Source organism: Balaenoptera ricei, chromosome 20 (genome assembly GCF_028023285.1).
Source record: "Balaenoptera ricei isolate mBalRic1 chromosome 20, mBalRic1.hap2, whole genome shotgun sequence".
NCBI lineage: Eukaryota > Metazoa > Chordata > Mammalia > Artiodactyla > Balaenopteridae > Balaenoptera > Balaenoptera ricei.
The window spans coordinates 41,142,111-41,159,600 of record NC_082658.1 but is presented as its reverse complement, the minus strand read 5'-3'; the positions used below and the strand labels follow the sequence as shown (position 1 = coordinate 41,159,600).

The window sequence follows — 17,490 nt, the reverse complement described above, 5'->3', positions numbered from 1 at the left end:
TTCTTTTATAACCTTTATCCTCTATGGTGGAAAAATACAGAATTCTTTACACAAAGTATCTGTAAAACCATGCTATCTAGTTTGTTGTTGTTGTTTTTTTAATATTTATTTATTTAGGCTGCACTGGGTCTTAGTTGTGGCACGTGGGATCTTTAGTTGCGGCATGTGGACTCTTAGTTGTGCCATGCGAACTCATAGTTACAGCATGCATGTGGGATCTAGTTCCCCAACTAGGGATCGAACCCAGACCCCCCGAACTGGGAGCGTAGAATCTTACCCACTGGACCACCAGGGAAGCCCCAAAACCATGCTATCTAGTGATATGTAAGAGTAGTAAAATGCTTTAGGTCAGAATGAGGTCAAGATAGCAACAGACTATACCTCTGTACAGACCATACAAGACAGGAGAACACAGTGAGGACTGGACATATATTTATGTATCTATTATAATGTTGGCTAAAACATTATGTCCATATATTATGCTGAACATTATGTCCATATATCATGACAATTTTCTGAAAATGTTCAGCCCTGAGAGGGAACAAAATATAAACGTAATTTAAAAGAAAACCAAGTATTAAAAAAAGAAAACCAAGTATGAAGAGGTTAGGAAGCATTCTTCAGGAGTATTAAATAAAACCCAGATACTTAAAATCTAATTTTTATATCTATTCCAAAAATATTAACAGATCAATGACCCAAGATGAGAAACACTCTAACAGTCTTCTGATGTCTATCATTCCGTTGTACAGTGAGAAAAAAGAGAGTACTTTTAATTTACTTTTTTAAAAATTGAAGTCCAGCTGATTTACAATGTTGTGTTAATTACTGCTGTACAGCAAAGTGACTCTGTTATACATATATATATATACATTCTTTTTCATATTCTTTTCCATTATGGTTTAATCACAGGATACTGAATATAGTTCCCTGTGCTAGACAGTAAGACCTGTTGTTTATCCATTCTATATATACCAGTTTGCATCTGCTAATCCCAAACTCCCAATCCATTCCTCTCCCACTCCCCTCCCCCCTTGGCAGCCACCAGTCTATTCTAAAAGAGAGTAATTTTAAATTATCAGTACTATTCAATAAGGTGGCAGATATTACACAATGCCACTGTGTATCCTCCCAACACTCACAATACAGTTATCTGCTTTTAGAAAAGACTAAAACCCTCACATAAAACAATACAGTATTGAAGTTAATAAAAAGTTCTGGGGACTTCCCTGGTGGCCCAGTGATTAAGAATCAGACTTCCAATGCAGGGGACCTGGGTTCAATCCCTGGTCGGGGAACTAAGATCCCACATGCCGCAGGGTAACTAAGCCCGCACGCCACAACTACTGAGCCCGAGCGCTCTGGACCCCGAGCGCCACAACCAGAGAGCCTGCGCACCACAACTACTGAGCCCACGCGCCACAACCAGAGAAGCCCGCACGCCGCAATGAAGAAGAATCTACACACCACAACGAAGACCCAGTGCGGCCCAAAAAAATCTGAATGGAGTATCTTTCATATTACAAAATTTCAACTTAAAGAAGAAATATATATAATTATCAGGCAACTCTAGAATGGTGAGTTGATTAGATTTATATTTTAAAGCAGAAATATAAAAGTAGAAAAAATGTTTTGTATACAGGCAACTTTTCATGCTAAAGTAAGTACACTCATACAGAATAAAGAGGCAATATCACTTGACAGTCAAATTGCTGATCTAATGACCAAGCAGTCTGCAATGATTCCTGTCACTATGAAAAAAAAAGTGAAATCTAGTAAAAGATTATAGTAAAAAGAAATATGTACTTCAGATGATAAAGTTTTCAGAGACTCTCATAGTCAAGTATTGACTGAACACCTATATGTGCCAGTCATTTCTATTTCTCTAGGTGCAAGGGATATAGTGGCAAACAGGAGAGAAAGAATCCATGACCATAAGAAGCTTCATTCTAATAACGGAGGCACTATACAATGGGGGAAAGACAGCCTCTTCAATAAATGGTGTTGAGAAAACTGGACAGCTACATGCAAAAGAATCAAACTGGACTACTTGCTTATACCATAAAAAATAAATTCAAAATGGATTAAAGGCTTAAGTGTTAAGTCCTGAAACCATAAAACTTCTAGAAGAAAACATAGGTAGTAAGCTCTCTGACATCAGTCTTAGTAATTTTTTTTTTTGGATATATCTCCTCAGGCAAGGGAAACAAAATCAAGAGTAGACAAATGGGACCACATCAAACTACAAAGCTTTTGCACAGCAAGGAAAACTATCAAAAACCCAAAAAGGCCACCTACTGAATGGGAGAGGATACTTGCAAACAATATATCTGGTAAGGGGTTAATATCCAAAATATACAAAGAACCCATACAACTCAACATCAACAAAACAAACAACCCGATTAAAAAATGGGCAAAGATCCTGGGTATTTACCCAAAGAAAACAAAAACACTAATTAGAAAAGATATATGCACCCCTATGCTCATTGCGGCATTATTTACGACAGCCAAAACATGGAAGCTACCTAAGTGCCCATCAATAGATAATGGATAAAGAAGATGTGGTATATACACACAGTGGAATATTGGCCATAAAAAAGAATGAAACCTTGCCATCTATGACAACATGGATGGAACCAGAGGGTATTATGCTAAGTGAAATAAGTCAGACAGAGAAAGACAAACACTGTATGACTTCACTTATAGGTGGAATCTAAAAAACAAAACAAATGAACATAACAAAACAGAAACAGAGTTACAGACAAAGAGAATGAACAGGTGGTTACCAGAGGGGAAGGGGGTAGGGAAAGAAATAGGTGAGGGAGATTAAGAGGTACAAACTTCCAGCTGCAAAATAAATGAGTCACAGGTATGAAATGTGCAGTACAGGGAATACAGTCAATAACTGTAATATCTTTGTATGGTGACACATCATAACTAGACTTATCTGGTGATAATTTAGGTTGTATAGAAATATCGAATCACTATGTTGTGTAACAGGAACTAACATAGTGTTGTAGGTCAATTATACATCAAAAACAAACTCATGGAAAAAGAGATCAGATTTGTGATTAACAAAGGTAAGAGGTGGGGGGAGGGGGAATTGGACGAAGGCAGACAAAAAGTACAAACTTCCAGTTATAAGATAAATAAGTACTAGGGATATAATTTATAACATGATAAATTAACACTACTGTATGTTATATATGAAAGTTGTTAAGAGTAAATCTTAAGAATTTTCATCACAAGGAAAAAATTTTTTTCTATTTCTTTAATTTTTTATCTGTATGAAATGATAGATGCTCACTAAACTTGTGATAATCATTTCACAATGTATCTAAGTCAAATCATTTTGTTGTACACCTTAAACTTACACAGTGCTATATGTCAATTATATCTCAATAAAGCTGGAAGAAAAAAAAAGCTTCATTCTAGTGGGGAAAAGTTTATTAGGCAGACACACACCAATTAAGACAAAGATAAATGCTATGAAGATGATAAAAATAGGGTGATATGGTCAAAGCCTTCTTAAAGGAAGGGCTTAGGGTAGACAGGGAAGAATTCTCTTGCGGAGGTAACATTTGAGTTGACACTTAATGATGAAGAAGCAATCATGTGCAGATCTGGGGGAAGCATGTTCCAAAAAGAAGGAATAATGAGTGCAAAAGCCCTGAGAAAGGGAAAAAAAATCTGGCATAATCAAAGAACAGTAATAAGGCCAATGTGTCTGGAGTATTTCTTTTAAAATAAATTTATTTATTTATTTATTTAAATTTTTGGCTGTGTTGGGTCTTCGTTGCTGTGCACGGGCTTTCTCCAGTTGCAGCGAGCGGGGGCCACTCTCCGTTGCGGTACACAGGCCTCTCACCGCGGTGGCCTCTCCTGCTGCAGAGCACGGGCTCCAGGCACATGGGCCTCAGTAGCTGTGGCTCATGGGCTTAGCTGCTCCGCGGCATGTGGGATCCCCCCGGGTCAGGGATGGAACCCGTGTCCCCTGCATTGGCAGGCGGACTCCCAACCATTACGCCACCAGGGAAGCCCGTCTGGAGTATTTTGAATAACAGATTATATAAAGAGAGATGAGAAAGTAGAGAAAAGAAAGATTTTTATAGGGTCTTACTGGCCATGGTAAGTCATTTGGGTTGCAAAAGTGAGATTACTTGATTTATGCTGTAGAACAACACTATCTAATAGAACTTTCTGAAATGTTCTATACCTGCTCTGCTCAATTTGGTAGCCACAAGCGGCTACTGAGTATCTGAAATCTGCCTAGTGTGACTGAGGACTGACTTTAAATTTTTAATGTTAATTAATTTTTTTTTAATTTTTAAAATTTATTTATTTATTTTTGGTTGCATTGTGTCTTTGTTGCTGTGTGCGGGCTTTCTTTAATTGTGGCAAGCGGGGTCTACTCTTTGTTGCGGTGCACGGGCTTCTCATTGCAGTGGCTTCTCTTGTTGTGGAGCACGGGCTCTAGGTACGTGGGCTTCAGTAGCTGTGGCACATGGGCTCAGCAGTTGTGGCGCATGGGCTTAGTTTCTCCGTGGCATGTGGGATCTTCCTGGACTGGGGCTCAAACCGGTGCCCCCTGCACTGGCAGCATATTGTTAACCACTGCGCCACCAGGGAAGTCCCATAATGTTAATTTAAATAGTCACATGTGGTTAATGGCTACCATACTGAACAGTGCAACTCTAGAAAGATTGCTCTGGTTGCAGTGTGGAGAATGGATTACAGTAAAGCCAAGAGTGGAAGCAAGGCAACCAGGACAGAAGATATTACAAAAGTCCAGAAAAAAAACCCTTGAGAAAAAAAGGATTGGTATAAGAAATACAGATTTGATAGTTATCCAAATGGCTGAATGAGAAAAAAGTTAAATTTAGAGAATGAAAAGAACAGTGGTCACCAATCATTTCTACAATACTAAGAACTGCATTTCCAGCAAACTTCACTATAGGTATTCTGCCTAAAAATTAGTTTCTGGAAATTATTTACTAATTGGTGGGGGTAGCAAACTACATGTTTTATGCCAGAAAAGCACAGCTTGATATTTTCTCCAGTCTCCGCTGATGATCTATTGAAACAAAAGGGCAAATTCAACATATGGAGACTCTTCAGGGTCTGTGTGTCCATCTGGGCTGACAATGAGCAGGATGCAGGATCCAAAAAACTTTTGGTCCAACTGAGGATCTAATTTTGCCTCAACGTCCAGCCTAACAAAAAGGCAGGTTCTCAAGGCTCTCCAAATGTGGCACTACCATGTAAGCACAGTATTTTATTTTAATAGATTTAAAGATAGATTTTATTTTCTAGAGCAGTTTTAGATTCACAGCAAAACTGAGAAGATAGAGATTTCCCATATACCTCTAACCCCACAGTATTTTATTTTTATGACAATGTAAAATCATAGCTACTTGATCAATAGCTATTATCAAAAGCAATTACTATGGGACTTCCCTGGTGGTGCAGTGGTTAAGAATTCACCTGCCAATGCAGGGGACATGGGTTCGATCCCTGGTCCGGGAAGATCCCACATGCCATGGGGCAACTAAGCCCATGTGCCAAAGCTACTGAACCTGCAATCTGGAGTCCACGAGCCACAACTATTGAAGCCTGCACGCCTAGAGCCCGTGCTCTGAAACAAAAGCCACCTGAATGAGATGCCTGCACACTGCAACGAAGAGTAGCCCATGCTCGCCACAACTAGAGAAAGCCTGCGCGCAGCAACGAAAACCCAATACAGCCAAAAATAAATAAATAAATTTTAAAAATAAATTTAAAAAAGCAATTACTATTTAATTAGTTAAGTTATTCATTGTTTGAAGTGGAAAATATACAAATCTAGAGGTCACTAGTTTATAAATATATTTACTATAAGATTGAGCAAGATGACTAGTTAGATCCTCATTAGATAGACATGACAAAAATAAAATCTTAAAAGTAAACCCAAAGGAAAAAATCTCTCTCCTGCTTATGCAAGCATATTTTCCTATGAACTACTTATGAATTTTACAAATAAATGATAAACTGAAAGGGGAGGGTTGGGTAATTAAAAAAAAAAGACTGGTGGGCTTTTTAAAAAATTGTGGTAAAATGTATAACATGAAATTTGCCATATTAACCATTTTTAAATGTACAGCTTGGTGGTATTCATTATATTTACCATGTTTACAATCATCACCACCATGCATTTCCATAACTTTTCATCACCCCAAACAGACACTATAATATACAATAGCTTCCCATTATCTCCTTACACCCCCCAGCTCCTGGTAACCTTTAATTTCTCGTTTCTATCAATTTGTCTATTCTAGGTATTTAAGTAAAATCATACAGTATTTGTCTTTATATATCTGTCTTATTTCACTTAGAATATTACTTTCAAAATTCACCTATGTTGTAGCATACATCAAAACTGGCTGAATAATATTCCACTGTATATACAGTTGACCCTTGAACAACGTGGCGAGGGGGTTAGGGACACTGACCCTCCAGGGCAGTAAAAAAAAATCCACATATAACTTTACAGTCAGCCCTTTGTATCTGTGGATTCAACCAAGAGTAGACCGTGTAGTACTGTAGTATGTATGTACTGGAAAAAAAAAAAAATCCGTGTATTAAGTGGACGCTCGCTGTTCAAACCCACGTTGTTTAAGGGTTCTTTTGTCGATGGATACTTGGGTCATTTCCACCTTTTGGCTAATGTGAAATATTCTGCAATGAACACTAACACACAGGTATCTGTTTGTGTCCCAGTTTTCAATTCTTTGTGATATATATACCTAGGACTGAAACGGCTGGGTCATATGGTAATTTTTTTTGCTCAGCTTTTTAAGGAACCACCAAACTATTCTATAGCAGCTGCTCCATTTTACATTCCCATTAGCAATGCATGAGGATTCCAATTTCTCCACATTCTTATTAACACTTATTTTGTTTCTTCCTTCTCTCCCTTCCTTCTTTGCTCTCCCTTCCCTCCCTCTCTCTTTTTCCTCCTTCCTTCCTTCCTTCCCCCCCCCTTTCATTTTCTTTTCTTTTCTTTCTTACATTACAGCCAAACTGGCAGATGTGAAGTGGTATTTCATTGTTTTTGATTTGCATTTCCCTAATGACAAATGCTGCTTATTGGCCATTTATATATCTTCTTTGGAGAAATGTCTATTCAAATCCCTTACCCATTTTTTAATTGTGTTGATTGTTGTTGTTGAATTGTAGTACTTGAAATATTGTGGATAGTAGACCCTTACTTGATATATGATTTACAAATATTTCTCCTATTTCATAGGCTGTCTTTTCACTTTCCTGATAATGTCCTCTGATGTACAAAAGTTTTTAATATTGGTGAATTCCAATTCACCTGTGAACAGAGATAGTTTTACTTCTTTCTTTCCAACATGGATGCATTTTATTTTATTTTATTTTTGTCTAATTGTTTTGGCTAGAACTTTCAGGACAAAGATGAATAGTAGTAGTGAAAGCAGGCATCCTTGTCATGTTCTTGATCTCAGGGAGGAAGATTTGAATATAATGTTAGCTGTGGGTTTTTCATAAATGCCTTTTATCATATTAAGGAAGGTTCCTCTATTCCTAGTTTTCTGAATGTTTCTATCATGAAAAGGTGCTGGATTTTGTCAAATGTCTTTTGTGTCAATTGAGATGATTGTGGTTTTCACCCTTCACTCTACTAATGTGGTGTACTGCATAAATTTTCTTACGTTGAATCACCTCTGCGTTCCTGGGATAAATCCCACTTAGTAATGGTGCATAATCCTTCTATATTCTATTGCATCCGATTTGCTAGTATTTTGTTGAGACTTTCTGCATTTATATTGATAGGAGACATTAGTCTGTAATTTTCTTTTCTTTTTTCTTCTCATGTCTTTTTTCTGGTTTTGATATAGGTTAATGCTGGCCTCATAGAGTAAGTTAGGAAGTGTTCCTTCCTCTTGATTTTTTTGAAGACTTTGAGAAGAATTGGTATTAATTCTTTTTATTTTTTTAAAAAAATATGTATTTATTTGGCTGCATCAGGTCTTAGTTGCAGCACGCACAATCTTCATTGTGGAGGCAGGATCTTTTGTTGTGGCAAAAGGGCTCTTTGTTGCAGCACATGGGCTTCTCTCTAGCTGTGCTCAGGCTTAGTTGCCCCACAGCACGTGGGATCTTAGTTCCTCGACCAGGGATCGAACCCGTGTCCCCTGCATTGGAAGGCAGATTCTTAACCACTGGACCACCAGGGAAGTCCCTAACTTCTTTTAATGTTTGGTACAATTCACTACTGAAGTCTTCTGCTCTTGGACTTTTCTTTTTTGGAAGGTTTTTGATTACTGATTCAATCTCTTTGTTATAGGTTTGTTCAGAATTTTAATTTTTTTCTTGGGTCAGTTTAGGTAACTTGTGTATTTCTAAGAAATACCTGTCTGGCGTGGTTTTAATTTTAAGTGGGGAAGCAAAGCACTGCGAGATGTAGCAGATACTGCTGGCTCCCTAACCAAGTCATTTTTCCCATCTCATGCTTGTTGGCAGAACCCTGATTTTGTTAGGCACTGACCCCTTTCTCATAGGACTCATAAGTAAATCATGATTAGTTTAAGCCAATCCTAACATGGTGATCCCATTCAGATTGCCACTGATTGATTCAGAGGTCAACAAATGACCTAGCTCTGGTTAATGAGACTCAAGGGTACGTCAGCTAGGTGGTTTCTGAGAAAGGCTCCCTTGTCATTAGAGATAAAATATGGTCTTTCTTCTGCTGGACAATGTGGAATCTGCACGTGATACCTCAAACCACAGCAGCAGTCTTACAACCACTGGGGACAGAGGAGCCAGAAGATGGAAAAAACCTAGTTCCCTGATAACCTCTATGAATTCTGAATTAACCCATCCTGGAGGTACTTGACTTTGTACTGATTATCTTTTTAATCAAATTCTTTGTATTTTTAGGGTGCTGTGTTTATGTAGAGGGCTACTATCTTATTTGCTATACATGGGTTTATGACCTTTTTGTGGATTGTACATTTTATTGTCAATATCCCTTCTGTATCAACTAATGGTTTTCATCCTGAATTCTGCTTTTATTGTTAATATTATTGTCTAGGGGTATTTTCTTTTAACAATATATAGCTGGGTTTCATTTTTTATTTATTTATTTATTTATTTTTTTAAAGAATTGCTTTATTTTTTTATTTTTGGCTGTGTCGGGTCTTAGTTGTGGGATCTGCCTTGCAGCATGTGGGATCTTTCGTTTGCAGTGCGTGGGCTCCAGAGCGTGTGGGCTCTGTAGTTTGCAGCACATGGGCTCTCTAGTTGAGGAACGCGGGCTTAGCTGCCCCGCGGCATGTGGGATCTTAGTTCCCCGATCAGGGATGGAACCCGCGTCCCCTGCATTGGAAGGCAGATTCTTAACCACTGGACCACCAGGGAAGTCCCTGGGTTTCATTTTTTAACCTTCTAGGCAGTCGCTGTCTCTAGATAGGGGAATTGAGTGCATTTACATGGTCATAGTTATATTTGGTTTTAATTGTTTCACATTTTTCAGTTATCATACTTAGTTATTTCTTCTATTCTCTTTGCTTATCTATCTACCTTGGACAAGTTTCCAATCATCCTTACCCCTACTCCCACTATTCTAATTTGGAATGTCTATCGTATTTTTCCATTAGTCAATTTATTATATACCGCTCCCTAGCACTGACAATGTTTGAACATTAAATGATAGGCATTCATATTCCCCTTACCAAGATGAGACCTTTGTAATACTTTCTTATACTACTACATTTTCCTAAATGTGTATTTTTAAAATAGGCTATTATGTAATATATGCCCAACAGCAAGCAACCTGAACATAATAACATGAGCCTCAATTTTCCATCCAAAAAGGTTTTTTGCCAACTTGAATACATCAAGTTTTAGGGATATATATGATAACATTTTGAAATTTATAATATTTAAATCATCTTTATGTTATGTTATAAATACATATTTAAAATCTAAACTAAATTTTCAAAAATTAATTCTCCTTCTTATAATTTATGAAATGTTACCCAAACTATTCACATGCATCTTAAAACATTTATCTTCATCATCACCAAACTACTTCTTAGTCATCTAACAGTTTTTCAGAGTAAAACATTTTCACTTGCTTGAAAATCAGCACTTTTGAGTCTGCTTTCATGTCCCTAGAAATGTTATCCAAAGGTACCAGCAACCATTTGCAAAGCACTAAGACAGTTGGGCTTTCCCATTCCACCTAAGACAAGTAGACACCCATAATCTCCACAACCAAACCACTTAATGCATCACATTTCAAAGTAATATTCAAGAAGCCAGTTAATAAAGATATCTAACACAACTATAAGGTTATGACCCCTAGAATAATTCTAAATTTTGTGTTAAATTATGTTAAATTCCATTACTTCTGTAAAAAGAAACTTCTGCCAGGTGACCTCTATGAGCTTCCTGGTATTGGCACTGGCTGAGTTTCAGGCTAACATTTCTTTCCCAAACAGTACTTTGTTTTTCAAAACAAGAGACTTGAAAGAACATCACATAACATGAGGGACTTTGTAAGGCAACTCTTTTTTCAATTTTCAGGTGGAAAAAACACAAACAAACTTATCTTACATTTAATAGTATGCGGTAACTGAGAATTTGTCTTGTTATTTCTAAAATTTCCCTTTCATTTCCAGTTTGAAAAAAAATCCTTACATAAGACATATTACAAATTCACAATTTGTTCTTCATTCTTTCCACTCCATTATGTCTAACTACATATTACAATATTCACTGCTTACCACTGTTTCTACACCATCTTCCCCTGTCTTGAGATTTGTTACTATTGAACTTTTATTTGGTTAGAGATATTCCTTGACTATTTTCCTCAGATAAAGTACCTGAGGTATATTTGGTATCTACATATTTGAAAAATTTGAATTTTATCCTAAAAGTTTGTGAAGTGTAGTATTTTCTCAGTAATTGAGATACTGCTCTTGTCTCTTAGCTTCTAACTCCTATTTATCCTTGGATTTCAAGAAATTCACCTGCTTCGGGCTCAAGGTTCTTTTTCAATCTAGATTCAAGTCTTTTCCCTCCAGTTCAGGAAGTTCCATTTTTCACTTAAAATCCCCAAAATACACCAAAATAATAATTGTGGTTATATCTAGGCAGCAGAGTTACAGATATTTATTTTCTTCTTCATAGTTTTCTGTATGTTTTCAATTTGTTTGCTAATAGACACGCACATGAGCAGAACAAACAAAGCTATTAAATAGAAAGCAAGTAAAGTAAACGAAACTAGGCAGAGTCTTCAAGGAATAAAACAAAGACTGAGAAATGGTACCAGGTTTAAGAAGAAGAGTCTCTGACATTTGCTCTATACTGCTTCCATGCCAGCCCCAGATTAGAAACTGGTTTTGTGCTATTAAAGTTAAAAACACACTGTTACATTAGGCTCAAAGCTCCTGGGATTGGCTAAAGGATTTCATTAATATTTGTTCTCCAAAATAATCCTCTCCCAAATCAATTAAAAGCTAAGTAAGAATAATTTTTTTTCAAAAAATACTACTATAATAATAAAAATTATCTTTACGTCTGTAATGGCCAAGAATTTAGCAAGCAAAGCTGTGTAGAAGCAAATTTTAATTTGAAATTTAAAATTCTTGTCTTCCCTGGTGGTGCAGTGGTTGAGAATCTGCCTGCCAATGCAGGGGACATGGGTTCGAGCCCTGGTCTGGGAAGATTCCACATGCCACGGAGCAACTACGCCCGTGAGCCACAACTACTGAGCCTGCGCATCTAGAGCCTGTGCTCCGCAACGAGAGGCCGTGACAGTGAGAGGCCCGTGCACCGCGATGAAGAGTGGCCCCCGCTTGCCGCAGCTAGAGGAAGCCCTCGCACAGAAACGAAAGACCCAACACAGCCAAAAATAAATAAATAAATACATACATAAATAAATAAAAACAAGCTCCTGCTTTAAAAAAAAAAAAAAGAAATTTAAAATTCTTAAGAACAAGATGTCTAGGTATACAGGCAGTAAGCTGGTATAAATAGTTTTGTTTCTTGGCACAGGTATTTTCCTATTCACATGTGCTTGTTCTGAAAACAGCCCGAACACTCACAGTATTGACAGTTATCTGTCCAATATTCCCCTCTCCTCCTTCCTTAATGTAGACCCATGAGTTCATTTGGGGCAGCAAAATGCACAGTTAAAAATGTTTTGCTCTCCAGATCACCTTATACTGGTTGGAGGATGTGCAGAATGTGTCCCAGTTTCCCAGTTTCAAAGAGAGGTAATAAGTAAAGAAGATAAGGCTAGGCCTCTGGGAAAGCTATATTTTCTGACTGAAAAAAAAAAAAAAAAGAAAGGAAAAGGAAGCAGACTCAGCAGGCATGAGCCCTTTGCCCTTCTCCTTGCCCGTAGCATTTGCAAACATAATGACGTGAGCCACATGCTAAAGATGACAAAATAGGAAAAAGAAGAGGAGCCCTGGTCCTGTGAGAAAACTAAATCTTTTGGTTATATTAATGCAACATTTATATAAGAGCCTTAAAATCAGACAGGAGAAATGTTAGTTATCTGGATGGAATAAATCTTCTGACTTTGTGCATAAAAAGCAAGCACTTACAAGAAGAAAATGTTTTACCTTTTGGTCAAAAGACTGCTTGCAATGAAAGAGCAATCTACAATGAAATCATACAAAATGGGTTTTCTGTTCTAAATTAACTAGTTCATACACAAAGAAACATTTAGCTAGCCCCTAAAATCCCTATAAGATAGTCTAGTTTTCTATTCCTAGGATAGGCAGAAGTGGGGAGGAAAGATGACACAGATTATCAGTACTACAAATTACAGGCCCAATACCAATCCTTTTATAGTTTCTGCACACAAGTGTTACTATAATTTATCATAAATATCTGTGGGAAATTATCCTAAGCTTCTAAAATATTATTTATAATTAAGTTTGCACATTATAAAATTAACTTCAGGATTTGAATGTTTGTCTAACACAGGTAAGCCCTGTATAAAACGGGGTAATAACCTCAAAAGATTGAGCAGAGAGAGCTTTAGTCAATGGTAGCATAAATCAACAATGGTTTTATATAGGAGAACCTGTATTCTAGCTCTGAAGAGGTGCAGATTTAATTAACTTATCTTTAAGGTACAAAAAAAATATGACCCCTTATTCAATAAAAATAGAAGACTATAAATTCAGTAAACTGACCAGATTCTAGTTAACTTAAGACAAAGAATTATTCTGTTATTTTTTAAACTTTATTTCGATTTCCCTTTAGTTTCATAAAAAAATTCTTTTTAAGAAATGTCAAATCAAATGGGGGGACAGAGAGAAAACCTACGTGAAAATAGCTAAAACTAAATGTTACATATATTAAAAAAATAAAGACAGTAAAATCAAAGAGTTACTTCTGGATTTGTTTGCCTTTCATTTAAGTACATCTGTTAAAAAATGTATTTTAAAGAAAGGTTAGGGGGACTTCCCTGGCTGTCCAGTGGTTAAGATTTCGCCTTCCAATGCAGGGGTGTGGGTTCAATCCCTGGTCAGGGAGCTAAGATCCCAGGTGCCTCGCAGCCAAAAATCCAAAACATAAAACAGAAGCAATACTGTAACAAATTCAATAAAGACTTTAAAAATAGTCCACATCAAAAAAAAAGAAAGGTTAGGGACTTCGCTGGTGGCCCAGTGGTTAAGACTCCACGCTCCCAATGCAGGGGGCCCAGGTTCGATCCCTGGTCAGGGAACTAGATCCCACATGCCGCAACTAAAAACAAAAGATCCCACATGCCACAACTAAAGATACCACACACCTCAACGAAGATCCCGGAAGCAGCAACGAAGATTCCTGCGTGCCGCAACTAAGACCCCATGCAGCCAAATAAATAATAAAGATTTAAAAAAAAAAAAAAAAGGTTATTTAGAAGTAAAATATTAATCAGGTTACGTACAATTCCAGAAATGTAAACGGAGCACAGTAAAAACAAAACAAAACACACACACACACAAAAAAAAAACCCAAGAAGGGACTTCCCTCCGGGCACAGTGGTCAAGAATCTGCCTGCCAATGCAGGGGACACGGGTTCGATCCCTGGTCCAGGAAGATCCCACATGCCACGGAGCAACTAAACCCGTGTGCCACAACTGAGCTCGCATGCCACAACTACTGAAGCCCGTGCTCCACAACAAGAGAAGCCGCCGCAAGGAGAAGCCCACACTCCGCAACGAAGAGTAGCCCCCGCTCACTGCACTAGAGAAAGCCTGCGTGCAGCAACAAAGACCCAGCACAGCCTAAAATAAAAAAAAAAAAAAAAAAAAAAAGGTCACTAATACCATTACAGCATGTAATTAAAGGACTGTTCCAACTTACCTCACACAACATTCTACTGCACGAAACCAATGAAGCATCTCATCATGTAGAGTACACAACTGAAGGCAAGACAGGAAAACTTTCTCAGCATCACTGTACCAGCCTGCATCTGAAAGAAAGCCACCTAAGGGACAAGAAAAACCAAAAACTTTAGATAATTTAATAAATCACTTGAAAGCTAAAATGACATGCTTACAATGATTATTACCTAAAATGAAAAAAACCTCTGTTTAGTCTGAAACAAAGATACTAATTGTGAAATTTAAAAAAAAAAAGGAACTTTCAAACTAGGGAAATTAGATCGAAGTTGAGACCCTGAATAAGGAGTCAAGAGTTTTTGTTTTGTTTTTTACTTTTGGCTGCATTGGGTCTTCACTGCTGCGCGTGGGCTTTCTCTAGTTGCGGCGAGCGGGCGCTACTCTTCGTTGCGGTGCGCGGGCTTCTTGTTGCGGTGTGCGGGCTTCTTGTTGCGGTGGCTTCTCTTGCTGTGGAGCACAGGCTCTAGGTGCGCAGGCTTCAGTAGTTGTGGCATGTGGGTTCAGTAGCTGTGGCGCACGGGCTTAGTTGCTCAGCGGCATGTGGGATCTTCCCCGACCAGGGATCAAACCCGTGTCCCCTGCATTGGCAGTCAGATTCTTAACTGCTGTGCCACCAGGGAAGTCCCAGGAGTCAAGAGTTTTAGCCCTCTAAAAGTACTTCATCGCCTAAGAGTTGACATTTTCCAGCTAATTAGCCACTATATTTAGTGATTTGTCTAACATTTTCATCACGCAGGGTAAACGTAACTTTCCAATCTCTCCATACCCAATCCCAAAGAGGATAAAGACATCTGAATAAACTTAATCTTCTTAGCATAACAGCACATCATAGAGGATACAAAGATAAAAGAGACAGTAGTGCTTGCTCATCTTAAATTTTTTTTAGCAAAAAATTAAACTGCTGTCCTCCAACAGTTGTAATGCATGGGGCATCTGGGCATCATTTCCTTAGGATACTGTCCATCTTTTTAGAGCCTCTTGACCCCCTCCTAATAGTTTAATCACTTTTTGATAGTGTCAACTAATCTTAATAGTGTCAATAGTATCTGGGTCAAGAAAAAATATATTTTGCTCAGACTGGTGTTTCATGTTTAATTAAAGCTATATGAAATGAAACAAATATTTTAACCGGAGAGAAGTGTGCTTTAGAACACTTTTTTATCCCCCCAAATATGACATTTTAGGGTCCTCACTGAATGACTGGAATAATGAGATTATAATATTCATATGAAGCAACCTCCTACTCATTATCTCAACATATTGTGCACTGTGCTGGGTTATTAGGCTATTATCTCTCAGCTTCAAACCAACCCTTCTAGACTGTTTTATGATGCTGGGCTAGGACTCTATAACCACATTTCTCCTCTGCCAGCTCGCTCCCTAGTAGTCTCTACCAAAGAAGGCACTAGAGAGAAAGGCTGTAAGACTGGAAAAGTAAGAGACACTCCCCGATAGCTTCCAGTTTCTGCCAGCAACGCCCCTGCTCACAGCAGTGTCCCAGGGTAATGTTTCTTTACTCTGGCAGTGGCAATTCATCTCAGTAAGCCAATTCCAGCTGCAGTTTGCCAACACTTACAGAACCTGATTCACAGCACCCCATCAGAGAGACACCAGTACCAGCCAGTCAGGTGTCCCTCCTAGAGGTCGAGATTCTAGACCCACGAGCTCCCTTCTTAGAACTCTGAGGCACCTGTACCAGGCAAGCAGCATCCCAGCTCTGCGAGGCACCTCCTCAAGCTTCTTTTTCTTTTTCCTTTTGGCCACGCCATGCGGCTTGTGGGATCTTAGTTACCTGACCAGGGACTGAACGCTGTGAATATACTAAAGACCTTTAAATTATATACTTTAAATGGGTGCACTGTATGGTATGTGAATTATATCTCAATAAAGCTGTTATTTTTTAACAGTTTCCATCATGTATACTTCTGGTATGAAGTTTTTTCACTGTTTTGGTAATTTTAGGATCAAGACTAATAATATAACTGAATCTGTTAGGACTCGGTTCTAACTCCAAGATACTTGTTCGATCTGGCTCCTTACAGTGGCCAGACTGGTACAAGTGAAGAGACAACAGAGGATCTCAATGAACATTAGCTTTCCTGCCTTTCATCTTCCTTGATACTAAACATCTCCCACATAGATTTTTACATGACCACCTAGGACTAAATGGATGTCAATATTAACATTCATCTAGGTCACAAACACTCTATTAAGAGACATTCTTTAGTCACAATTCTTTGTTGCAATTTATATTCCACAGGACTACCAAAGGATAAATGCTGAGGGTTCTTTTCAGAAAAGAATGTTAAGTTCCTCCAAGCAAACCCTCTATGACCACTACAAAAAAAAACTTTTTTCCTAATACTGAAGGAAATGATCATGAAAACTTGGCAAAGAAAGTAAATGTGCACGTGCCAAAGAGAGAGAGAGAGAAAACATGCACACACACACACATTAATGTGAGAAGTTAAAAATGAAAGGTAGGGCTTCCCTGGTGGCGCAGTGGTTAACAATCTGCCTGCCAATGCAGGGCACACAGGTTCAAGCCCTGGTCCGGGAAGATCCCACATGTTGCGGAGTAACTAAGCCCGTGAGCCACAACTACTGAGCCTGTGTGTCATAACTACTGAAGTCCGCGCGCCTTCAGCCTGCGCACCGCAACAAAGAGTAGCCCCCACTCCCCGCAACTAGAGAAAGCCTGCGTGCAGCAACCAAGACCCAACGCAGCCAAAAATAAATAATAAATTTATAAAATAAAAAAATGGGCAGAGGATCTGAATAGACATTTTTCCAAAAAAGACATACAGATGGCCAACAGATACATGAAAAGATGCTCCACATCACTAATCATCAGGGAAATGCAAATCAAAACCACAATGAGATACCACCTCACACCTGTCAGGATGGCTGTCATCACCAGAAAACAATTAATGAGTGTTCCCGAGGGTGTGGAGACAAGGGAACCCTCCTGCACTGCTGGTGGGACTGTAAATTGGCACAGCCACTATGGAGAACCGTGTGGCGGTTGCTCAAAAAATTTAATATAGAACTGCCACATGATCTAGCAATTTCA

The 17,490-nt window shown here is 38.3% G+C and overlaps 1 protein-coding gene across 1 annotated transcript in view; it reads right to left on the bottom strand.

The window, feature by feature from the left end:
* Window positions 1-17,490, bottom strand: part of APPBP2 (amyloid beta precursor protein binding protein 2) — a 67,436-nt gene that overhangs the window by 15,997 nt on the left and 33,949 nt on the right. The window contains exon 4 of the mRNA XM_059907621.1: window positions 14,380-14,503. Within this exon, the coding sequence (XP_059763604.1) occupies window positions 14,380-14,503 (124 nt within the window). The remainder of the gene's footprint in view (window positions 1-14,379; window positions 14,504-17,490) is intronic.